General features: G+C 42.8%; 3 protein-coding genes across 5 annotated transcripts in view; all 3 read left to right on the top strand.

Moving 5' to 3' along the window:
- The window catches only part of LOC140703793 (uncharacterized), a 30,730-nt gene extending 10,186 nt beyond the window's left edge, over positions 1 to 20,544 (top strand). The window contains exon 3 of the mRNA XM_078387791.1: positions 10,851 to 20,544. Within this exon, the coding sequence (XP_078243917.1) occupies positions 10,851 to 12,398 (1,548 nt within the window). The 3' untranslated portion in view covers positions 12,399 to 20,544. The remainder of the gene's footprint in view (positions 1 to 10,850) is intronic.
- The window catches only part of LOC110070647 (uncharacterized), a 262,437-nt gene that overhangs the window by 39,830 nt on the left and 200,157 nt on the right, over positions 1 to 22,450 (top strand). The gene's annotated exons all lie outside the window — the stretch shown is intronic.
- The window catches only part of LOC140703803 (uncharacterized), a 276,588-nt gene that overhangs the window by 155,692 nt on the left and 98,446 nt on the right, over positions 1 to 22,450 (top strand). The window lies entirely within an intron of this gene.

Genomic DNA, 22,450 nt, shown 5'->3' with positions numbered 1-22,450 from the left:
GTGGTCTTTAAGTTCATTATTAATTGTAATTATAGCTCTGGGATAAAAACTATTGAGAAAACGTGTGGTCCGAGTCTTAATTGTTCTATATCTTCTGCCAGATGGTAACAGTTCAAAAAAGTTATAAGCAGGATGGGAAGAGTCTCTCAGGATGCTATGTGATTTCCTTAGACAGCGGGATGTGAAGATGTCATCCAGGGTTGGTAGCTGGAGCCCGATGATATTCTGGGCAATTTTAATGGTTCTCTGTAGAGCTTTTTTGTCCGCTACAGAGCTACTCCCAAACCATGCCAGAATGCCATAGGTTAGGACACTCTCAATGGTGCTACGATAGTATGACAGAAGCAAATGCTGAGATAAATTTAACTTGCCGAGCATTCTCAGGAAATACAGCCTCTTCTGTGCCTTCTTCATTAGCATGTTGGCATTTATAGTCCATGAGAGGTCCTCTGAGATGTAAGTACCCAGAAATTTAAAACTACCAACTCTCTCCACTTCCTCACCGTTTATGTACAGTGGTAAATGTACATATCTCTTCCTCCTAAAATCAATTATGAGTTCTTTAGTTTTTTTGATGTTAAGTGTGAGATGATTTTCTTTACACCAAAGTATCAACCTTTGTACTTCCTTTCTATAAGCAGACTCATTGTTCTTATTTATGAGCCCCACCACCGTCGTATCATAATCACAGTTGACAGTTGGTCAAGATGGCGGCGCAAGCACTTGCAGCGGCTAGGCATTCCAGAGATTGGCCCTTATTACGGACTCTACATGCTCAGGCACAAGTAATTTACAGTCGACAAGAATTATTATCTATTGGCAGAGAAGGTTACAACTTTGAATCGACGGTCTCAACTTACAACATCCCAGCTGAGCTTTTAAGACAGCCTGCATACCCGGGGGTTACTCCCCCTGCTCTCCCTGTCAGGAAGAAAAGAGCACGGAGAAAACGCAAGCAGAAAAGAGGTTGCAGGGCCGGTCTACGAGTGAGGTTAGGCAAAAATCCTCACAAGCCTGCATTGCCAAGTCTTTTTGTCTCAAATGTTAGATCTCTACCCAACAAGACTGAGGAGCTGGAACTTACTATCTCCCTACAGAAAAATATTCGAGACTGTTGCGTTATGATCTTTACAGAGACATGGCTTGACTCTTCCATCCCAGGGGAGATAATTGAACTACAAGGACGCAGAGTACATCGAGCAGACAGATCTGTTGAATCTGGGAAGAGCAGAGGTGGAGGGGTTTGTGTTTACACAAACGATAATTGGAGCACAGATGTTAAAATACTGGACATTCACTGTTCTCCTGATTTGGAGTATTTGGCAGTGAAATGCCGCCCCTTTTACCTGCCTCGTGAGTTTAATGTTATTATAATAACAGCAGTATATATACCTCCTGATGCTAACACGACCACAGCTTTGAGCTGTTTGTTAACTGCTATCAGCAAACAGCAGCAGGCCTACCCAGATGGAGTGCTGGTGGTAGCAGGTGATTTCAATCAAGCCAATTTAAAGACCGTCCTCCCTAACTTTTATCAGTATGTGGACTGTCCCACTAGAGGGGAAAATACCTTGGATCAGGTATATAGTAACATCATACATGGATATAACGAAGCCATTGCCTAGCTTGGGACAGTCAGATCATATATCTCTTTTTTTGATTCCATCATACAGACCTCTTGTTAAAAGAATCAGACCATCAATTAGAGAAATACAAGTGTGGCCAGTGGATGCATCTGAGCAACTTCAAGATTGCTTTAGGAGCACTGATTGGGCACTGTTTGAGGAGGACAATGTTGATACTTATGCCTCAACAGTACTGTTTTATATCAAAAGCTGCATCAATGTTGTTACTACTACCAGACAAGTACGAGTGTTTTCTAATAACAAGCCTTGGCTAAATAGAGAAGTGCGCCTTTTATTAAAAGCCAGAAATGCTGCTTTTCATTCTGGTGATGAACTACAGTACAGAGAGGCTAGAGCTAAACTGAAAAGGGGCATTAAGGATGCCAAAGCTATGTACAGCCAGAGAATTGAACAACACCTTGAAAGTTCTGACACTCGCCGAGTGTGGCATGGCCTAAGACAAATCACTGGTCAGAGTAACAAAAACAGTCTGTGTAGCAGCAGTGATTTTTTGGCTGAGCAGTTAAATCAATTTTTCAGCCGTTTTGAGGTGGAAACAGGAACAACCATTATTCCAGCACCTACTGTCTATAATACATCACTAGAATCTACCATCAACAGACAACCACTAGTACTGCAGATTTCAGATGTGAGACGCGCTTTCCAGAATATTAATGTTTGAAAGGCAGCTGGACCAGATGGAATCATGGGACGAGTTATTAGGGGCTGTGCTGCAGAATTAGCTGGAGTTTTTACGGATATTTTCAATCTATCCTTGTTGCAGTGTTCAGTCCCCACTTGCCTGAAGACATCTATTATAGTGCCAGTCCCCAAGCAGTCAGCTGTGGTATCTCTCAATGATTACAGACCAGTAGCTTTAACATCTGTTGTTATGAAATGTTTTGAGAGATTGGTGCTGGATTACATTAAGGCTAGTCTTCCACCTTCTTTGGACCCATGGCAATTTGCATACAGGAAAAATAGATCTACTGATGATGCTGTGTCCATTGTACTCCATACTGTATTGAGCCACTTAGAACATCAGGGAACTTATGCGAGGCTGTTGTTTGTGGATTATAGCTCTGCTTTTAATACCATTCTACCAAATAGGTTGTTTTTTAAAATGATTAACCTGGGATTACCTCAGGAGATCTGCATGTGGATAAAGGATTTTCTGACAGATAGGCCACAGTCAGTAAGGATGGGATCTCACCATTCTTCTACCCTGGTACTAAGTACAGGAGCTCCCCAGGGCTGCGTGCTAAGTCCCTTCCTCTATTCCCTGTACACACATGATTGCACTACCAATTTTAACTTTTCTCTGAGTCACAAACTGCTCTCCAGGCAACTCCAAAAATTCCTCTTGTCCTAAGTGTTGCTCCATGCAAGCGGCAACCAACGCAAACGCCAAGCTGACCCAAAAGGTAAAATCTCTCTCTGCCCATGTAGCCGAAACTGTAGGGCGAGAGCAAAGCCATAAAACACTCTGGCAGGAACAGCCCTAAACTGGAGCTTCAGAAGGGCGACCGTTTACTTGCATGAAAATGCCCACTCATTAAACAGCCCAATTAAACAGATTTTAATGTCTGTTAAAACCTAAGCGTTGTTTCTTATCAGACCTCACTGCAGCTAAGTCTTTCCGTAAGATCCTTAGCTGGAAAGAGAAAAGCAATTTGGTTAATTTACAGCCTGTCAGCATGCACGCACTCCCTCAGCCAAGGCTTCCGGAAGAATGCCTGCAGCTTCACTTACAAAGCAAGCACCATAAATCCATAAATCACACTAAAGCACGTGTTTCATCCGACCGCTGCCAACCATGTAAGCAGCCCCGTATCTCCAAAGAGATTTATGGGGGTGCAGGAAATTGGGACGAGTACGAAAACCAGACAAACCTCTAACTGCTGAGCAGAGCCAATTGAACTCAGCCAAGTTCTGTCTAAATTTTCTTCCTCAGAGGCCAATCTCCGTATTAAGAAAGCAACACAGACATAACCATGAGATATACTCAGAATGATTTGGCTCTGAAAGTTTGGTAGCAAACCCACGTGGCCAATTAGACATTCAGCTAGTCTGTTCAAGAAACAAAGCTTCTAGATAGAAATCAATCATTACTGTTTTATTAAAAAGAATTACTTTAGAAAAGGTTTCAGTTGATAGTAAAATAAGTCAGTAGGTACATTTTCATTCAAGACTAACGGAACACTCCACTCCCCCACTCCAGCTAAAAAAAATAAAGAAATGAAACTATGCTAACTAACAAAAAGCATAAATAATCCATCTCACGTGTCTTGGGTCTTCAAAGGCTGATGCTAGATGAAAACCAGTCCATTATGGGAAAAGCACGTGTCTGCCCCTTTCTCAGGCAAACTCCATCTTTCTTCTCACTTTCTCCTCCTCTTCTTCTTCCCAGAATGCCTCCTGGGTCTTGTTGTCCCGCCTAACTTTCTCATGGAGCTTCAGTTGTTTTCATACTTTGTGGCAGAATTATTTTGACTACGAAACTCTCTGCTCTCTACTCAGCTTAGCAACGAGATAACCAGAGTGCGAAGCTTCTCTGAAACAGCATGTAAAACTTTCCTACTACAGAACAGACTTTAAATCAAAATGGATGCTATTGGGACAATCTTAGGACTACATATCCCATTCTAATACACATAAAAACACAAATCATCACACCAATCACCTCAGCTGTGTATATTCAAGCTTTGCTTCTCCTTATAATACTGATCCGGACAATACTTATTGTCATGTTACAAAACTGGATTTAACAATTCTATTAGGTTTAGCCCAAACCTGTCACCCTGCTCACATAAGCCATGTCTTTTGTCTGGGGAAAAGCTTCTCTGCTGGTCCTCCTTGATATCTCAGCCGCCTTTTATACCGTTGACCACGGTATCCTCCTGAGGAGGGTCTCCAAGCTGGGAATCGGTGGTCAGGTGTTGGCTTGGCTCTGGTCCTTCCTGGGGGACCGTCCTCAGAGAGTCCAGCTTGGGGAGCATGAGTCAGCCCCATGGAGCCTCAATTGTGGGGTTCCGCAGGGTTCGATCATCTCCCCAATGCTGTTGAAAACATCTATATGAGGCCGCTGGGTGAGATCATCAAGGGGTGTGGACCATCATATTGTCAATATGCTGATGAAGCGCAGCTCTACATCTCCTTTTTGCCAACTATAGTGGATGCCGTTCTGTCCCTGCAGTGCTGCCTGGGGTCTGTACTGCAATGGGTGCAGGAAAATGGGCTGAGGCTGAAACAGGACAAGATGGAGGTCCTGAGGGTGGACGCCCCCACAGTCGGGGAAACTCCCTCTCTTTTTCGGGGTGTGATTCACCATGAAGAGTGAGGTGTGCAGCTCGGGGTTGTATCCTGACCAGGCACTTGCCATGGAATCCCAGGTAGCATCAATGGTCTGCACCACTTAATTCCATCTCTGGCAGATAGCCCAGATGTTGGGTCGCTCACCACTCTGGTCCATGCGCTTGTAAGCTCGAGATTAGACCACTGTAATGCTCTCTACGTGGGGCTGCCTTTAAGATCTGTGCAAAAACTCCAGATAGTGCAGAATGCAGCGGCCAGACTTCTTAATGGGGTAAGGAAATATATTACTGCCACTCTGGCCACCTTGCATTGGCTGCCCGTTCGGTTCCACATCAATTTCAATGTATACACTGATGTATAAAGCCCTAAACAGTTTAGGCCCTCGTTACCTGACGGAAGGCCTTCTCCCACCAAGGTCTAAACTGAGGAGCCTAATGCCGAGGGAGGCCCAGAAGGAAAAAACAAGAAACTGGGAACAGCCTCCCTCCTGAGATTTGCATGACCCCTTCCCTGAGCATCTTCAAATGCCAACTGAAAACCTGGCTGTTCAAGCAAGCCTTTCCTCCATCCACCATCTGATTTTGTTTTTTGTGCTTTCTCCCACCTGGATCATTGTTTTTAGTAATATATTATGATTTTAAACTGTATTTAGATTTGATATGTTGTTACCCGCCCAGAGTAGTCGGTATGACTCGATGGGCAGGCTATAAATGTAACAAACAAATAAATAAAGCAATAACAGGTCACGATGCATCCCCAATTTTGGTGGATGACCCTCCACACTGGCTAGAAATCGGGCTGGGTCATTCATAAATAGGTTGAATAGGGAGGGAGCAAGAATGCAGCCTTGCCTCTCTCCCTTACTGGTTGGAAATTGATTAGATAACTCATCTCTCCAAGAGGCACAGAATTGGCATGTTGTGCCAGAGTATAAAATTCTTATGAGGGAACGGAGTCTTTTCTCTATGCCCTCATTTTCATGTTTTTCACAGAGAATCTCTGCGAAATCTCTGTCTACCGACTCGAAAGCTGCCTTTAAGTCAAGGAAAGCCACATACAATTTAGAATTTTCATGCTTAACCAGCTTGTTCAGGGCCAAGCAAAGGCTGATTATTGATCCAGGAATTAAGTTTAGTTAGTATCTGTTTTGCATAGAGTTTCCTAATTACTGATAATTACTGGAGTTTTCTGGGAGATGAGGTCCCCCTTTTTAATAATACATGGGGGCAAGAATTGCATTGGTCCAGAATTTCGGCAAGATCCCAGTATTAGCTATAGCTTTGAAAAGGGAAGCCCACCAGTCCGGTTCGCATTTCAGTAAGCCCGGTGGGACGGCATCGGGGGCCGGCTGCTTTTCCAGATTGTAACTGAATGATTAGATCTTTAGTCTCTTCTATGGGTAGTGATGACTAAACAGGAAGATCAGAGAGAAGAAAAGAGTGTAGAAGGTCTCACAGCTCTATCTTTGTCAAAAAGACCGTCAGAAAAATATTGGACCCATCTTGGGGGAGATATTATGGCCGGTTCATGTACTTCCAGCCTAGAGGAGCTGGCATGATGGCCCAAAAGAGTTTATTGTTTTTTGGGGGGGTCACTGCCTGTTGGAGCTTGCTGCATTGCTCCAAAATAAATGTCTGCCTTTTTTTTCTTTCATACAATTCCTTAATTGAGTTTTTAGGGAGAGAGATTTGTGCCTAGCTTGCACAGTCAGTCTTCCTATATTCAACATATGAATGGCGGATTTGTACTTTCAGATCCCTATAATCAGAATCAAACTCAAGTTCTCTGTTTTGAGGGATTGCTGCACCTTTGGGCTGAAGGAGTTTGTCCTAATACACAGTGGAGATGTTCCATTAATTCATCAAATGCTTTGATATAAAGCCCTAAACGGCTTAGGACCTGGTTACCTAAAGGACCTCCTTCCTCCATACGAGCCTGCCCGTCCTCTAAGATCAGGCCAGGAGGCCCTTCTGCAGGTGCCATTTCCTGAAAGAGGTGAGGGGAATGGGATGTTGAAATAGGGCCTTCTCGGCTCTTGCCCCCCAATTTTGGAATTCCCTTCCTATAGAGATCCGCCAAGCTCCAACACTTTTGGCTTTTCAGACCTTTCTGTTTAGCCAGCATTTGAATTAAACAGTATTCTCTAGCTGGCCTCATGAGCAGAAGGATTTATTAATATTAATGTTTAAAGAATTGTTTTAATATATGATATTTTATATTGTCTATTTTAATGTTTTCAATATTTTAAAGTTTTAATATTGTTGTATGCGGTTAAAAAAATTGTAAATAAATAAATGCAAGTAGAAAAATAGGTACCACCTCAGTGGGTAGGTAACAGCGTTCCATGTCTAAGTCACACTGGCCATGTGACCATGGAAACTGTCTATGGACAAAAGCTAGCTCTATGGCTTGCAAACGGGGATGAGCACAACGCCCTAGAGTCAGACACGACTGGACTAAATGTCAAGAGGAACATTTACTTTATGTCCATAGTGACATTCTCCAAGAGAGCTTTGGCTCCTGAACTGTTATATACAAATTCTGCCAAGTTGTGAATGTCTTCATGGTTTTCTGTCACCTCTACTGCTGGAAAAAGGCTCCTTCCCATTTGAGTCCCTGTTGACCATTTCCATGCCTCCGGAGAAAACCTCCTAGTGACATCTGAGGCTTGAGTAGAATAACTTGTATCTCATTTAATTCATTATTCAAGAAGGGCCATTCAGGCAGCAGAATCTTCTAGCTCTCCAGTTCTCAGATTCTATTCCTGGATCATGTTTATTTTATTTATTTATTTAATTTATACCCCGCCTATCTGGCCTAATAGACCACTCTAGGCAGCTTCCAGTATAGGATAAACGATCAAATAAAGCAAAGAATTACATAAATCATACTATTTATTTATTTATTTATTTATTTATTTATTTATTTATTTATTTATTTATTTATTTATTTAATATCCCGCCTATCTAACCAATTAAGACTACTCTAGGCGGCTTACAGCAGTAAAACGACAACAATATAATTAAAAGCAATTTTACATAAGGAAAACTTTCATACTATAATACACACTGTGCCTGAAGCCCAACTGAAACAGATCCAGGGCGTCTGTTTCATCCAAGTGGGCCTGAAGCTGGTTGGGCACCACCCTCTCGACTACTTTGCTCATGAAAGAAACATTGGCGACGGGCCTATAATTGCCAATTTCATCCACCACCAAATGAGGTTTCTTTCCTATGGGCCTAATGAGTGTCTCCTTGAGGGCCGATGGAAACCTGCCCTGAAGGAAAGGCCCATTTATTATTGCAGTGGCCCATTCTGTTGTTATCGACCTGGCTGCTTTGATTAGCCAGGCCGGGCTAGGGTCCAAGGAGGAGGTGGTGGCTCGGCAGCGATCAAGCACATTGGCCACAGCGTCAGACGTTACCGACTGAAAAGAATGGAAAGTTACCGGACAAGACGGAGTGCTGGACATCTCGGCTCGACTCACTGTACAGTGGTGCCTTGCTTACTGATCGCTCAGTTTAACGATGAAATCGCTTAGTGACAGGGTTTTGGCCATCGCCAGAGCGATCAGTTAGCAATGGCCCCTATGGGGATAAATTGCTTTGCGATCATGACAAAGCGACGCTTGCACGTCTGGGAGGAGATGGGAGGATCCACCTGGAGGAGAGCAAAGCAGCGGGGGGCTAAGGGGGAGCCTCTCATCCCAACCAAGGGATCCTTTGGAAGCCCACCCTCCACCGGAAGACCCCACCACCACCACCGGCTGCTCTCTCCTCCACCGGCTTCCCCCTTTCACCTTCTAGGCCGGAGTCCGTCCTCCCCCTTCTCGCGAGGGGCACCTCTGTGGCAACTTGGGCCGTCAGGACACCCACAGGTCCACCTCCTGCCCCTTCAAGCCGGGGGGGGGTCAAAGACTGTCCACCCCAACCCCCGCCCGCATACAGCCACCTCCTTCCCTCGCCCTCCAAATGGCAGCTTTGCTCCGTGGCGGGGAAAGAAGCACTGCTCACCACCACACACACACACTCCCTCACTGGCCGGCTGCATCAGCTGCAGGCTTTGCTTGCCTTTTTGGCCTGGTTGGGCTCTTCTTGTCGCCCATGGTCATGGACTGGCGAAGGCGAGCCCCCTGCCTGCCTTGCCTTGCACCCAAGGAGCAGAGAATGCTCAGGGCCCTCGGCAGCCAATCCCGGCCGGCCGGCCTTGGGCTCCGTTGGGGTGAGGGGAAGGGGAACGTGCACTCACACACACACACGCAAACACACACACCACACACTCGGTCGAGGAAAGCAGTGGCGGGCTCAGGCAGGCGGGCAGGAGAGAAAAAAAGAGAGAGAAGGAGAAATGGCTCCCTTGACAAGGAGAGCAGATGGGAACGTTGCTCCTTCCCGTGTTTGCAATGCAAACAGTTTAAAAAGGGTCGGGGAACTTTTCTTGAACAGCTGATTGGCAGTTTCAAAATGGCCACCTGCTGTTTTGCCTCGTTTAAGAGGCACCGAAAATGGCCGCCCCTATGGAGGATCTTCGCTTAAGGTTAGTTTTGAAGCCCGTAGGAATGCATTAAACTTGTTTTAAAGCGTTTCTATGGGCTTTTAAAAATCACTTAGCGATTAAATAACTTAGCAACGTTTTTTCCGGAATGGATTAACGTCGCTAAGTGAGGCATCACTGCATTTTAAAAAGGAGAGAGCTCCCAGCGGATGGCCTCCACTTTAGATTTTTAAAAGGCTGCAAACTGGTCAGGTGAGAAACTAGGGGGAGGGCTATCACCTGAAACAGTTCCGGATAGGTCGTGCACTATTCGGAATAACTCTGCCTGCTGGTTGGACGCTTCGCTTATCCGGTTAGCGAAGAATGATCGACATGCAGCCTTTACCTTATTCAGGTAAAGGTTAGTTGCGACCTTAACAGCTATCCAATTATGATCCGTTCGGCTCTTCCTCCATCTACACTCTAGCCTTCTCCTAGTTCGCTTCAACACTTGAAGCTCCTGGTTAAACCAGGGAGCTGGTCGAGGCCTACGACAGAGAGGGAGTTTAGGCGCAATTGTGTCTATGGCCCTGGTGGCCGCGGCAGACCAGCTGTCCATCAGAGTGTTGACAGGAACACTAGCTAGGTCAGCCGTCACCCCTCTCATGACATCCTGGAATCCAGCCGGATCCAGTAGACTTCAAGGGTGGACCATAGAAATAGGTCCCTGCTCCCTGCAAGGGGGGGGGAGCCACTGCAAGGCTACATTTTATCAGGTGGTGATCTGACCATTACAAGGGGACCAACACAAGGTCAATCACCATCAGACCACACTTGCTCCAATTGGTGGAAAAGACCAGGTCTAACGTATGGCCACCCAAGTGGGTGGAGCCGATGAAATGTTGGGACATGTTCAAGGAAGCCATTGTTTCCAGGAACTCAAGAGCTGGCCCAGTAACCTCTGCCCCTGCGTGCACATTGAAGTCACCCAAGACCAATAGCCTCGGGGATCCCAACAGTGCCACGGAGAGAATGTCGGTCAGCTCCGAAAGGGAAGTGGCTGGGTCGTGGAGAGCACTGTAGCCCAGCAAAATCCCAATACGATCCCTGGCCCCGATCGGCACGTGGAGGGCATCTAGACTTGGCCTTACCACTGAGGAGTGCCTAGTAACCTCTAAGATGGATTTATAGACAATGGCTACTCCCCCCCCCGCCCCTCCAGTCTACCCTGGGGGTAAGGGGAGGAAGCACCAAGCCTCCAACCTCAAATCCATGTCTACTTCCTATCCTGTTTTCAGAAGTTCCTAATGATTCTGTTCCCTCACCTTTTTTGCCTATCTTTCCTTCCTCCTCTGTAACACAGTCGGAGCCCGAACACATCAGTTCTTATTCCTGCAGATTTTGGAAGTGGTTTTTTCTCTTTTTCTAATCTACCAGATGATGAACAGGAGAAGAAGAATTGCCCAGCAACATCTGGAGCAACCTGGGCAGGAACTCATAATCAAGCAAGAAAACAGGGAATTGAAAATCAGACTGGGCAGGCATGGACTTCCCATGAAAGGACTGATGCAGGGGAGAAACCACATAAATGCATATCACCTCAGTAGACATCAAAGAACACATGCAGGGGGGAAACTGAATCCATGTATGGAACGTGAAAAGAGCTTCAGTCAAAACAAGAGCCTCCATATACACAAAACAACTCACAATGGGGAGAAACCACATAAATGCATGGAATGTGGAAAGAGTTTCATTCACAATGGTAACCTTAGATCACATGAAAGAATTCACACTGGGGAGAAACCTTATAAATGCATAGAATGTGGAAAGAGCTTTAGTCACAGTGGTGTCCTTAAGTTACATCAAAGGACTCACACTGGGGAGAAACCATATAAATGCATGGAATGTGGAAAGAGGTTCAGTCGGAGTAGTAATCTTAGGTCACATGATAGAACTCACACTGGGGAGAAACCTTATAAATGCATAGAATGTGGAAAGAGCTTTAGACACAGTGGTGCCCTTAGGTTACATCAAAGGACTCACACTGGGGAGAAACCATATAAATGCATGGAATGTGGAAAGAGCTTTCGTTATAGTGGTGGCCTTAGGTTACATCATATGACTCACACTGGGGAGAAACCACATAAATGCATGGAATGTGGAAAGAGCTTCAGTGACCATTGTAAATTTAGGTCACATCAAAGAACCCACACAGGTGAGAAACCACATAAATGCATGGAATGTGGAAAGAGCTTTAGTCGGAGGGATAAGCTTGGTTCACATGAAAGAAATCACACTGGAGAGAAAACACATAAATGCACGGAATGTGGAAAGAGCTTTAGTGAGAGTAGTCACCTTAGGTCACATGAAAGAACCCACACAGGGGAAGCACCACATAAATGCATGGAATGTGGCAAGAGCTTTAGTCGCAGTGATGGCCTTAGGTCACATCAAATAAATCACAATGGGGTGAAACCACATAAATGCATGGAATGTGGAAAGAGCTTTAGTCGCAGTGATGAACTTAGGAAACATGAAAGAAATCACAGTGGGGAAAAGCTGTATAAATGCATGGAATGTGGAAAGAGCTTTACTAGGAGTGGATCCCTTAGAGTACATCACAGAACTCACACTGGGGAGAAACCATATACATGCATGGAATGTGGAAAGAGCTTTAGTCACAGTGGTAACTTTAGATCACATCAAAGTATTCACACTGGAGGGAAACCACATAAATGCATGGAATGTGGAAAGAGCTTTCGTCACAGTGGTACCCTTAGAACACATCAAAGTACTCACACTGGGGAGAAACCACATAAATGCATGGAATGTGGAAAGAGCTTTAGTAGGAGTGGTATCCTTAGGAATCATGAAAGGACTCACACTGGGGAGAAACCACATAAATGCATGGAATGTGGAAAGAGCTTTAGTAGGAGTGATACCCTTAGGAAACATGAAAGGACTCACACTGGGGAGAAAGCATAGAAATGCATGGAATGTGGAAAGAACTTTATTCAGAGCTCCTGACAAGTTAAGAAGGACCTCATTCATTTTTGTGCTGTTTTCCACTGTAAAGAAGAAACAACCAAATGCTGAAGCAATGCAAAATAGAAAGAGAAAAAATTGAGTGTTTTTTAAGTGCCACTTCTGATGTATTTTACATCTATTGTTAATTAACAGAGAGATACCACAAAATAGACGTGGAACCTTGTGCAAAGAAAATGAGAATAAGCATATATTATGCAATGAAATTTTTACAAAATTAATGTTAAAAGAGAAAAGGATGGATGTTCTAAGGCTAACTGATGAAATAAAAGCAATTACAGTCAACCCTCGACTTACCAATGGCCCTAGATACAGTGGTGCCTCGCTTAGTAATTGCTTAGTTTAACGATGTATTCGCTTAGCGATGGGTTTTTTAAACGAATTTTCCGCATCGTTTAACGATGTTCTCTATGGTGGATTTTCAGTTAACGATGTCAGTTTTCGCTCATTTAAAAGTGTCTTAAAATGTTTGAAACCTGTTTTAAATGCTTGGAATAGTTACTTCACCTCGTGAAACATTTTCAAACTTAATTTGGCTTTGTTCTGAGTCTTCGTTAATTTTTGGTGAATTTTCCCCCCATTGGAAATCATTGAACGGAAAGTGAAAGGGTGGGAATTCGAATTTCCAGCCCTTTCGCCCTGCCTTTTTGTGTTTTGAAATGCTGGAATGGATTAATTTCATTCCCATGCATTTCAGTGGGAAATGTTATTTCTACTTGCGAACTTTTCAACGTACGAACGTCGTTCCAAAACAGATTAAGTTCATAAGTCGAGGTACCACTGTGAAGAGAGAAAAGCTGTCATTTTTAAAATAAGGGTTTACCCTCATAAACAATAAGAGTAATTGAGTTTTAAAGAGCGTACCAATGAATATATATTCCGTATTATTTATGAAGAACTAGGCGTTTCTATGCTATTGTATTGAGAATATACTGCTTTGTAATGGCAGAGATTGTTGGTTTTTGGTTTTTCAAAATCTGCTCTCTTCGGGGAAGGGGCTGCACAGGGTTGGAGGTGACAAAATCCTTTGATCCTTAACATCTGAGCTTCTCGGAGGCTGAGAAACCTAAGCCTTTGGAAGATTTGGTTTTGCTGACTGATGCAGAACGAAGGGAATATAAATTTTGGAAGAAATTTCACACAAAGTGCTATTAGAAAGGAAAGGAGAACCATAGATTTTTGTTTTCATGGAGTACAACAGACAGTGGAACTGATGCCAGTTATATTTTACAGTGGGGTCTCTACTTAAGAACTTAATCCGTATTGGAAGGTGGTTCTCAAGTTGAAAAGTTCTTATGTTGAATCTGCATTTCCCATAGGAATGCACTGAAAACCATTTAATCCGTATCTGCTCTTTTCCGTCCATAGAAACTACAGTGGCACCTCTACTTAAGAACTTAATCCATTTTGGAATGGTGCTCTTAAGTTGAAACGTTCTTAAGTTGAAGCAAAATTTCCCATAGGAATGGACTGAAAACGAATTAATCCGTTCTGGCTGTTTTTTTGTTATGTAGAGGTGCGTTCGTACATTGAAGCATTAGTGTCCATAGGAACTAATGCAAAACTGGTTAATACGTACTCTACCACTAGGGGGAGATTTTTTTTTTAACCTAAGATGACCTAAGGTTAAAAAAAGAGCAGGAAAGGTTTTTTTTTTCCTGTTCTTATCTTGGATTTCTGTTCTCAAGTAGAAGCAAAATTTAGCAAATGGAGCTGTTCTTAAGTTGGATTGTTTTTAAGTAGGGACGTTCTTAAGTAGAGACCCCACTGTGTATTGGAAGCCGCCTAGAGTGGACGAGTAGTTCAGATAGGTTGGGTATAAATCAAATAAATAAATAAATACAATCTCAAAAATGATAGAATGATGTCAATACGAATCCAAGGCAGACCTTTCAACATCACAATAATCCAAGTTTATGCACCAACCACCATTGCTGAGGAGACTGAAATTGAACAATTTTATGAAGATTTACAACACCTTCTAGTACTGACACCAAAGAAAGATGTTCCTCTCATTCTAGGAGACTGGAATGCTAAAGTAGGGAGACAAGAGATAAAAGGAACAACAGGGAAGTTTGGCCTGGGAGTACAGAATGAAGCAGGAGAAAGGCTAATAGAGTTCTGTCAAGAGAATAAGCTGGTCATCACAAACATTCTTTTCCAACAACACAAGAGGCGACTCTACACGTGGAAATCACCAGATGGGCAATATCGAAATCAGATTGATTATATTCTCTGCAGCCAAAGATGGAGAAGCTCTATACAGTCAGCAAAAACAAGACCTGGAGCTGACTGCGGTTCTGATCATCAGCTCCTCATAGCAAAATTCAAGCTTAGACTGACGAGAGTAGGAAAAACCATTGGGCCACTCAGATATAATCTAAACCAAATCCCTTATGAATACACAATGGAAGTAAAAAACAGATTTAAGGAACTAGATTTGGTGGACAGAGTGCCTGAAGAACTTTGGATAGAGGCTCGTAACATTGTCCAGGAGGCAGCAACAAAAACCATCCCAAAGAAAAGGAAATGCAAGAAAGCAAAGTGGCTCTCCAACGAGGCCTTAGAAATAGCAGAGAGGAGAAGGGAAGCAAAATGCAAGGGAGATAGGGAAAGTTACAGAAAATTGAATGCAGAGTTCCAAAGAATAGCAAGGAGAGACAAGAGAGCCTTCTTAAATGAACAATGCAAAGAAATAGAGGAAAATAACAGAAAAGGGAAAACCAGAGATCTGCTCAGGAAAATTGGAGATATTAGAGGAACATTTTGCGCAAAGATGGACATGATAAAGGACAAAAATGACAGGTAACCTAACAGAAGCAGAAGACATCAAGAAGAGGTGGCAAGAATACACAGAGGAATTATATCAGAAAGATTTGGATATCCTGGAAAACCCAGACAGTGTAGTTGCTGACCTTGAGCCAGACATCCTGGAGAGTGAAGTCAAGTGGGCTTTAGAAAGCCTGGCTAACAACAAGGCCAGGGGAGGTGATGGCATTCCAGTTGAACTATTTAAAATCTTGAAAGATGAGGCTGTTAAGGTGCTACATTCAATATGCCAGCAAGTTTGGAAAACCCAACAGTGGCCAGAGGATTGGAAAAGATCAGTCTACATCCCAATCCCAAAGAAAAGGCAGTGCCAAAGAATGCTCCAACTACTGTACAATTGCACTCATTTCACACGCTAGCAAGGTATGCTCAAAATCCTCCAAAGTAGGCTTCAACAGTATGTGGACCAAGAACTCCCAGAGGTACAAGCTGGATTCCGAAGAGGCAGAGGAACTAGAGACCAAATTGCTAATTTGCGGTGGATTATGGAGAAAGCCAGAGAGTTCCAGAAAAATATCTACTTCTTCTTCATTGACTATGCAAAAGCCTTTGACTGTGTGGACCACAGCAAACTAGGGCAAGTCCTTAACGAAATTGGAGTGCCTGACTACCTTATCTATCTCCTGAGAAACCTATATGTGGGACAGGAAGTAACAGTTAGAACTGGCTATGGAACAACTGATTGGTTCAAAATTGGGAAAGGAGTATGACAAGGCTGTATATTGTCCCCCTACTTATTTAACTTATATGCAGAATACATCATGCGGAAGGCTGGACCGGAGGAATCCCAAGACGGAATTAAGATTGCTGGAAGAAATATCAACAACCTCTGATATGCAGATAATACCATTCTGATGGCAGAAAGTGAGGAGGAATTAACGTTTTAATGAGGGTGAAAGAGGAGAGTGCAAAAAATGGCCTGAAACTCAACATCAAAAAAACTAAGATCATGGCCACTGGTCCCATCACCTCCTGGGAAATAGAAGGGGAAGATATGCAGGCAGTGACAGATTTTATTTTCCTGGGCTCCATGATGGAGACAGCAGCCCCGAAATTAAAAGACACCTGCTTCTTGGGAGGAAAACAATGACAAATCTTGACAGCATCTTAAAAAGCAGAAACATCACCTTGCCAACAAAAGTCCAAATAGTCAAAGCTATGGTTTTTCCTGTCGTGATGTATGGAAGTGAGAGCTGGACCATAAAGAAAGCTGACCGCCGAAGAATTGATGCCTTTGAATTGTGGTGCTGGAGGAGGCTCTTGAGAATCCCCTGGACTGCAAGGAGAACAAACCTATCCATTCTGAAGGAAATCAGCCCTGGAAGGACAGATCCTGAAGCTGAGGCTCCAGGACTTTGGCCATCTCATGAGAAGAGAAGACTCCCTGGAAAAGACCTTGATGTTAGGAAAGTGCGACGGCAAGAGGAGAAGGGGACGACCAAGGATGAGATGGCTGGACAGTATCTGCAAAGCAACCAACGTGAATTTGGTACAACTCCGGGAGGCAGTGGAAGATAGGAGGGCCTGGCGTGCTCTGGTCCATGGGGTCACGAAGAGTCAGACACAACTAAACGACAACGACGAAAAATAAATAAAAATCCTTGGAAGAATGGAAAAATAACTTTGAGCAATTGACAGCCAGCAATGGATTTTACATATGGCTGAGTGAGGGGGAAAATGTTCTGTTTGTTAACAACACACTTAGAACCAAATAGTGCTTTTTAACTTTGTATATATTTATATTTAAAGTTTAAATACTTTTGCATGTCTTTCATTGAAAATTATAAGGGTTTTTGCTGTTTATCATTAAATTCTTTGGAAGTTTGAAATCTTCTGAAGATGTATTCTCTGTCTTTCTAGATTATGAGCTCCTGTTTTTTTTATGTGTTTGTATTTTAGATTCAAACACTCCATAATTTTTCCCTATTATCTAAATTTGAATTCCTGCATCTTTTTACAAGTTGCAAGGATATATTTTAAGTAAGCCTGCAGTTTTTGCATAAATGTATGACATTTGAATTTGAATATATGTACCAACAGTTTTTTCCTCACACCTGTAAGACTGTCTTCCATATTTATTTGGGTTTAATATATTTAAGTATGGAATCTAGAAATGATTTTAATAAATGAAATTGTACAGAATTAACAAGTTTTGGATTTGCCTGGCATCACTGCAACAATGAAAAGACTTTTTATGAGGTGCCCAGATGAGCTCCGAACACCTTGTCACTGGCTGTCTATCTGACGGAGAAAGAAGGGCTGAACTCATCCTTTCTGGAGTGCAGTCCTTTCCTGAGAAGAGGAGTGAGAAGGCCAAGGAGCCCCAGAGACAGAACATGTGACCATTCTGAGAAGTGACACCTTCATGGGGAGAATGGAAAGATAGAGAGATTAGGAGGGTTACAGAGAAAACCAGGAGGATAGAGATAGTTCCAGGTGAAGAATCAAAGGTTGAGACCAACGAAGGGATAGGAGAGTCTGGAAATAAAGATCCTGGGGGTTAGGGAAGTGCAAGGTCCATCAGGGAAAGGAAGGATCCACTGGGTAAAGGAACCTCGTGGCGCAGTGGTTAAAACGCTGTACTGCAGCTAAAAAACTGTGCTCACGACCTGGGGTTCAAATCCCAGGTAGCCGGCTCAAGGTTGACTCAGCCTTCCATCCTTCCGAGGTCGGTAAAATGAGTACCCAGCTTGCTGGGGGGGAGATGTGTAGCCTGTATAATTAAAAAAATTATAAACTGCCCGGAGAGTGCTTGTAGCGGGCGGTATATAAGTCCAATGAATCAATCAATCAATCAATCAATCAATCAATCAATCAATCAATCAATCAATCAATCAATCAATAAGCCTTAGGTATAGGAGAAAAAGAAAGGAATAGGACAGGAGGAGAGAATAAATATATCTTGGGGAACAATCAAGAAAGGAGACAGCAGAGGCTGGAGAAGCAGAAGGGGAAAAGAAGGAGAGGATATCACCACAAGGCTGGGAGTGGATATGAATGGAGAAACCCTGGACCAAATAGTGGGAGAACGTGATGATACCTCATGAAGAGGAAGAAAGGAGTTGAAGAGAAGTAAGACCGGAGGAACCCTCATATTGGGGAGCAAAACAGGTGAGAGTGGAGGAGAAAGATCAGGGAGGAGAGAGGCACGCTATCTGAAGAGAGAAAGGGAGAGATGGACCAATGTCTCAGAGAGGGCTTTTCGCAGGATCCCGGTCAGTCTGTTGTCTTTCTTGGAGTCCACAGGAGAAACTGCACATCTCTAGATGTCAGAATACTGACCCCCCCCCCAGTCTGTTTCATTGTGGGAGTCACCCTTTTTCTGCAGTCATATCAGTTTTCACGAATTATAGAATCTCTTCCTTGCATGTCAAAGTAGGTAAATGGAGCCGGCCATAAGTCAAGACTCCACTGTACCTCCCCTCTCCGGGCAACTAACTCACCATCATGGCAACTTCACGAGACATTGCAATATCAAAATTCAAACTATGCTTTTCTGCTATTTTCTGCCTTCCAGATTTTAGTTCACATTGTGATCTATGTTCTTCAAGCACTATTGGTGACTCTAACAATTTGTAAAATAAGTCCCATCTTTCATTTGCATTTTGTATAGGACAGTCTTTCATTACTTCTGATAGAATGTCCATTTCTGCCACTTCCCGTATCTTCTCAGTAAGTTCCTCTTGTTTCGGTATCACCAGACTTTTCCATATTTTTGCTTAAAGAATTCTGGCTGCTGTGATTATATATACTGTACTGTATAACTAAGCACTTCTTTGCCTTATCTATATTATCTGGTAACATACTTAAAAACAGTTCCAGAGTTAATGGAAGCTTTCAATTTTATGACCTATATTTTGTGTCCACTTAATCATACATTCCTTAAACATCTCGTCTTGCATTTTAATTTGTAACAAATCATTAGACATGTTCTTAATTATTTTATCTTTTGAGCCTAATAGAAATTAATCAAATGTCGTTTGTTCTGAGTAGAAACCATCTATTTTGTTTTTTCTGTATCTGAATTCCAGCTGTGCTATCGAACACCAGTTTATTTGCATCTCTAATTCTTTTTTAGACCTTAACTCAAAGTCCTCTTTCAATAAATTTTGATATTGTAGAATCTTCATTTCAGACATAAGATTAGGTTGTGTAAAGGCATCTGTAGGTGATACCCATACTGGTGTTTTTTCGTAAATTTGTTGAATAATCTTTTTCCAAGTTCCTAATAAAGCTCTTCTTATCATATGTGAATTAAAATGTTTTTGCTCTTTATCTTTTTTATGCTATAGAAAAGCATGCCAACCAAACTACAAATCATGTCCTTCCAAATTGAGTAATCTATCATTTTCCGAAGTTATCCATTCCTTTATCCATTCTAATTTCTTTTCAATAGAAGACTCCCTGGAAAAGACGCTGATGTTAGGAAAGTGTGAAGGCAGGAGGAGAAGGGGATGACAGAGGATGAGATAGTTGGACAGTGTCATCGAATATGAATTTGACCCAACTCTGGGAGGCAGTGGAAGACAGGAGGGCCTGGCGTGCTCTGGTCCATGGGGTCATGAAGAGTCGGACATGACTAAATGACTAAACAACAACAATAATACAAAACCCAATCTGGAAGACCAAAACCTGCTCTCTGTTTGGCATCTTGCATTGCTTTAATTTTAATTCTTGATTTTTTTTTTTACCTTGCCACACAAATCTCATAATTATCTTGTTAAGTTCCTGAAAGAAGGGCTGTTTTAATATTATGGGGATTGTCTGAAATAAAAATAATTTTTTAGCAGAACATTAATTTTGATAGTTGCAATTCTTCCCATCAATCATGACTGTAATTTGTCTCATCTCTCCAAGTTGATCTGTACCTCTTTAATCAACTTCATGTATGGTAATTATCTTTAAATAATGTGCTCCTCTTCTTTGTGATTTGAATCCCTAACTCTCTTTTCTTCTTGGAAGTTAGTCTTTTCTATTAGCTTCTGTCGTTCTTGTTTTCTCATATTTTTTTAAAGTATTTTTGTTTTCTTTTGGTTTATTGTCATTCCTGCCATGTCTCCAAAATTTTTCAGAATCTCCATCAGATCTTCCATTGAGTCCATACAGTGGACCCTCGACCTACGGAATTAATCCATATTGGAAAGGTGGCCGCAGGTCAAAATGTCTGTACGTCGAATAGGAATGCATTGAAAACCATTTAATCCGTAACCGGCCCATTAAACCACACACACACACACAAACAAAAAATGAAAATAAATAGACCTTACCTTTCCGAAGCCTTCCAGAGGTCCCCCACTGCTGCCATAGCTGCTGCCCAAGGCCTCTGAGGGCTTCCGCCCCGCTGCTGGAGGCCTCTCAGAGGTCACCCACCGATGCAGGCTTTTCCAGGGTAGACTGGGCCTACAAGGGGAGGGCTTCCCCCAGTAGGCCTGGTCTACTCCCCAGGCTTTCCCAGGTAGTAGACCGGGCTTACCAGGGGAAGCCCTCCCCCAGTAGGCCCAGTCCACCGAGGGAAAGCCTGTGGGGGTGGGGAATCTCTGAGAGGCCTCCCATGGTGGCAGAGAAGCCCTGGAAGGCCTGCAGAGGTCCCGCTTGCCAGCGATCGTGCCTCCGGAGAAGCTCCAGAGCCATGATCGGCAGCGAGCGGGACGTCTGGAGGCCTTCCAGGGCTTCTCTGCTGCCATGGGAGGCCTCTCGGATATCTCCTTCCGCCACCGATCGTGTTTCGGAGGTGCAATCGGTGGTGGGGTGACCTCCGAGATGCCTTCCATGGCAGCGGAGAAGCCATGGAAGACATCCGAAGGCACGATCGTTGGGCTATGGACTGGAAGGGGGAGGCGGGGAAAGCTCTAAACTTGAATTTGGCACTTTCCCTGCCTCCCCCTTCCGGTCAGCAGGTTGATTCTCTGGCCACAAGTTGATTGGAAATTTTGCGGCTGGAGAAGTCCGTATCTCGAAAAGTATACATGTCGAGTTGTTTGTACAATAAGGGTCCACTGTAATGACTAAATCATCTGCAAAGGCTTGGAGCTTATAAGTATGATCTCTTACTTTCAGTCCTTTTAATTTCTTTTTATCTATAATTTGTTGGGTTAATATTTCAAGAGTCAACATAAACAGTAATGGCGAGAGTGGACACCCCATCTAGTACCTTTCTGTATTTGTACTTCTTCAATCAGCTCTCCATTAATTCTCACTTTTGCCTTTTGCTGAGTATAAATTGCTTTGATTAGTTTCAAAAATCTTTCTCCAACTTGTAGCACTTCCAGTTGATACAGGATAAAATTCAGATTGTCAAAAGCTTTCTCTGCATCCAAGAATATCATAGCCATCTGTTTCTCTGGATGAGCTTCATAGTATTGCAGAGAATTTAAGATTATCCTTATGTTATTTTTCATCTGTCTTTTTGGAAGAAACCCCGACTGGTCTTGATGTATTAACTGTATTAAAATTCTTTTCAGTCTAGTTGCCAACATGGTCGCGTATATTTTATAATCCACGTTCAGTAATGAAATCGGTCTGTAGTTTTTGATTTCTTTACCCTTCGTGTTTTCCTTATGTATAAGGGAAATTATCGCTTCTGTCCATGTTGGTGGCAATTCTCCCTTCTACACATTCCAAAAGCTTCTTATATAGATTGAGCAATGCATTTTCCAATTCTTTATAATATTCCCGCTGACAGACTATCTGGGCCTGGTGCTTTCTTTTTTGATTGTTTGTTTTTTGAGGGCTTGTATAATTTCTGCATACATTAAAGGCTTGTTTAAGCACTGAATTTGTTCTTTAGTCAGTTTCATTTTGTTGTGTTTCCATACATATTCTTTATGGGCTTCTTTATCTACTTCTTTTTATTGTATAAATTCTGATAAAAAGTCAAAGTGCCAAATTTTAATTTATTCATGAAGGTGAATTTTAATGTGAGCTTTTGTGGACAAGTCCACTTCCTCAGAGGAGGAAGATGTTTTCACCAAACATTCCCATAAATTAATACTAATCCACATAAAAAGCTGCCTTCCCAACAAAAATATGTCATACAAGCTGAAAGAATAGCCTTATATTTCATCAGGAAACTGCTATGTAAATGCATTTCTTTTTCTTTCTCCCCCCCCCCCCCTCTTTTTTATGTAAAAATCCTTATCTAGAAAACTCCAACAATTAAAGAT

The sequence above is a fragment of the Pogona vitticeps genome, chromosome 2 (genome assembly GCF_051106095.1).
Source record: "Pogona vitticeps strain Pit_001003342236 chromosome 2, PviZW2.1, whole genome shotgun sequence".
Lineage (NCBI taxonomy): Eukaryota > Metazoa > Chordata > Lepidosauria > Squamata > Agamidae > Pogona > Pogona vitticeps.
The sequence above is the reverse complement of the archived record's forward strand: the minus strand, read 5'-3'. Positions and strand labels throughout refer to the sequence as shown.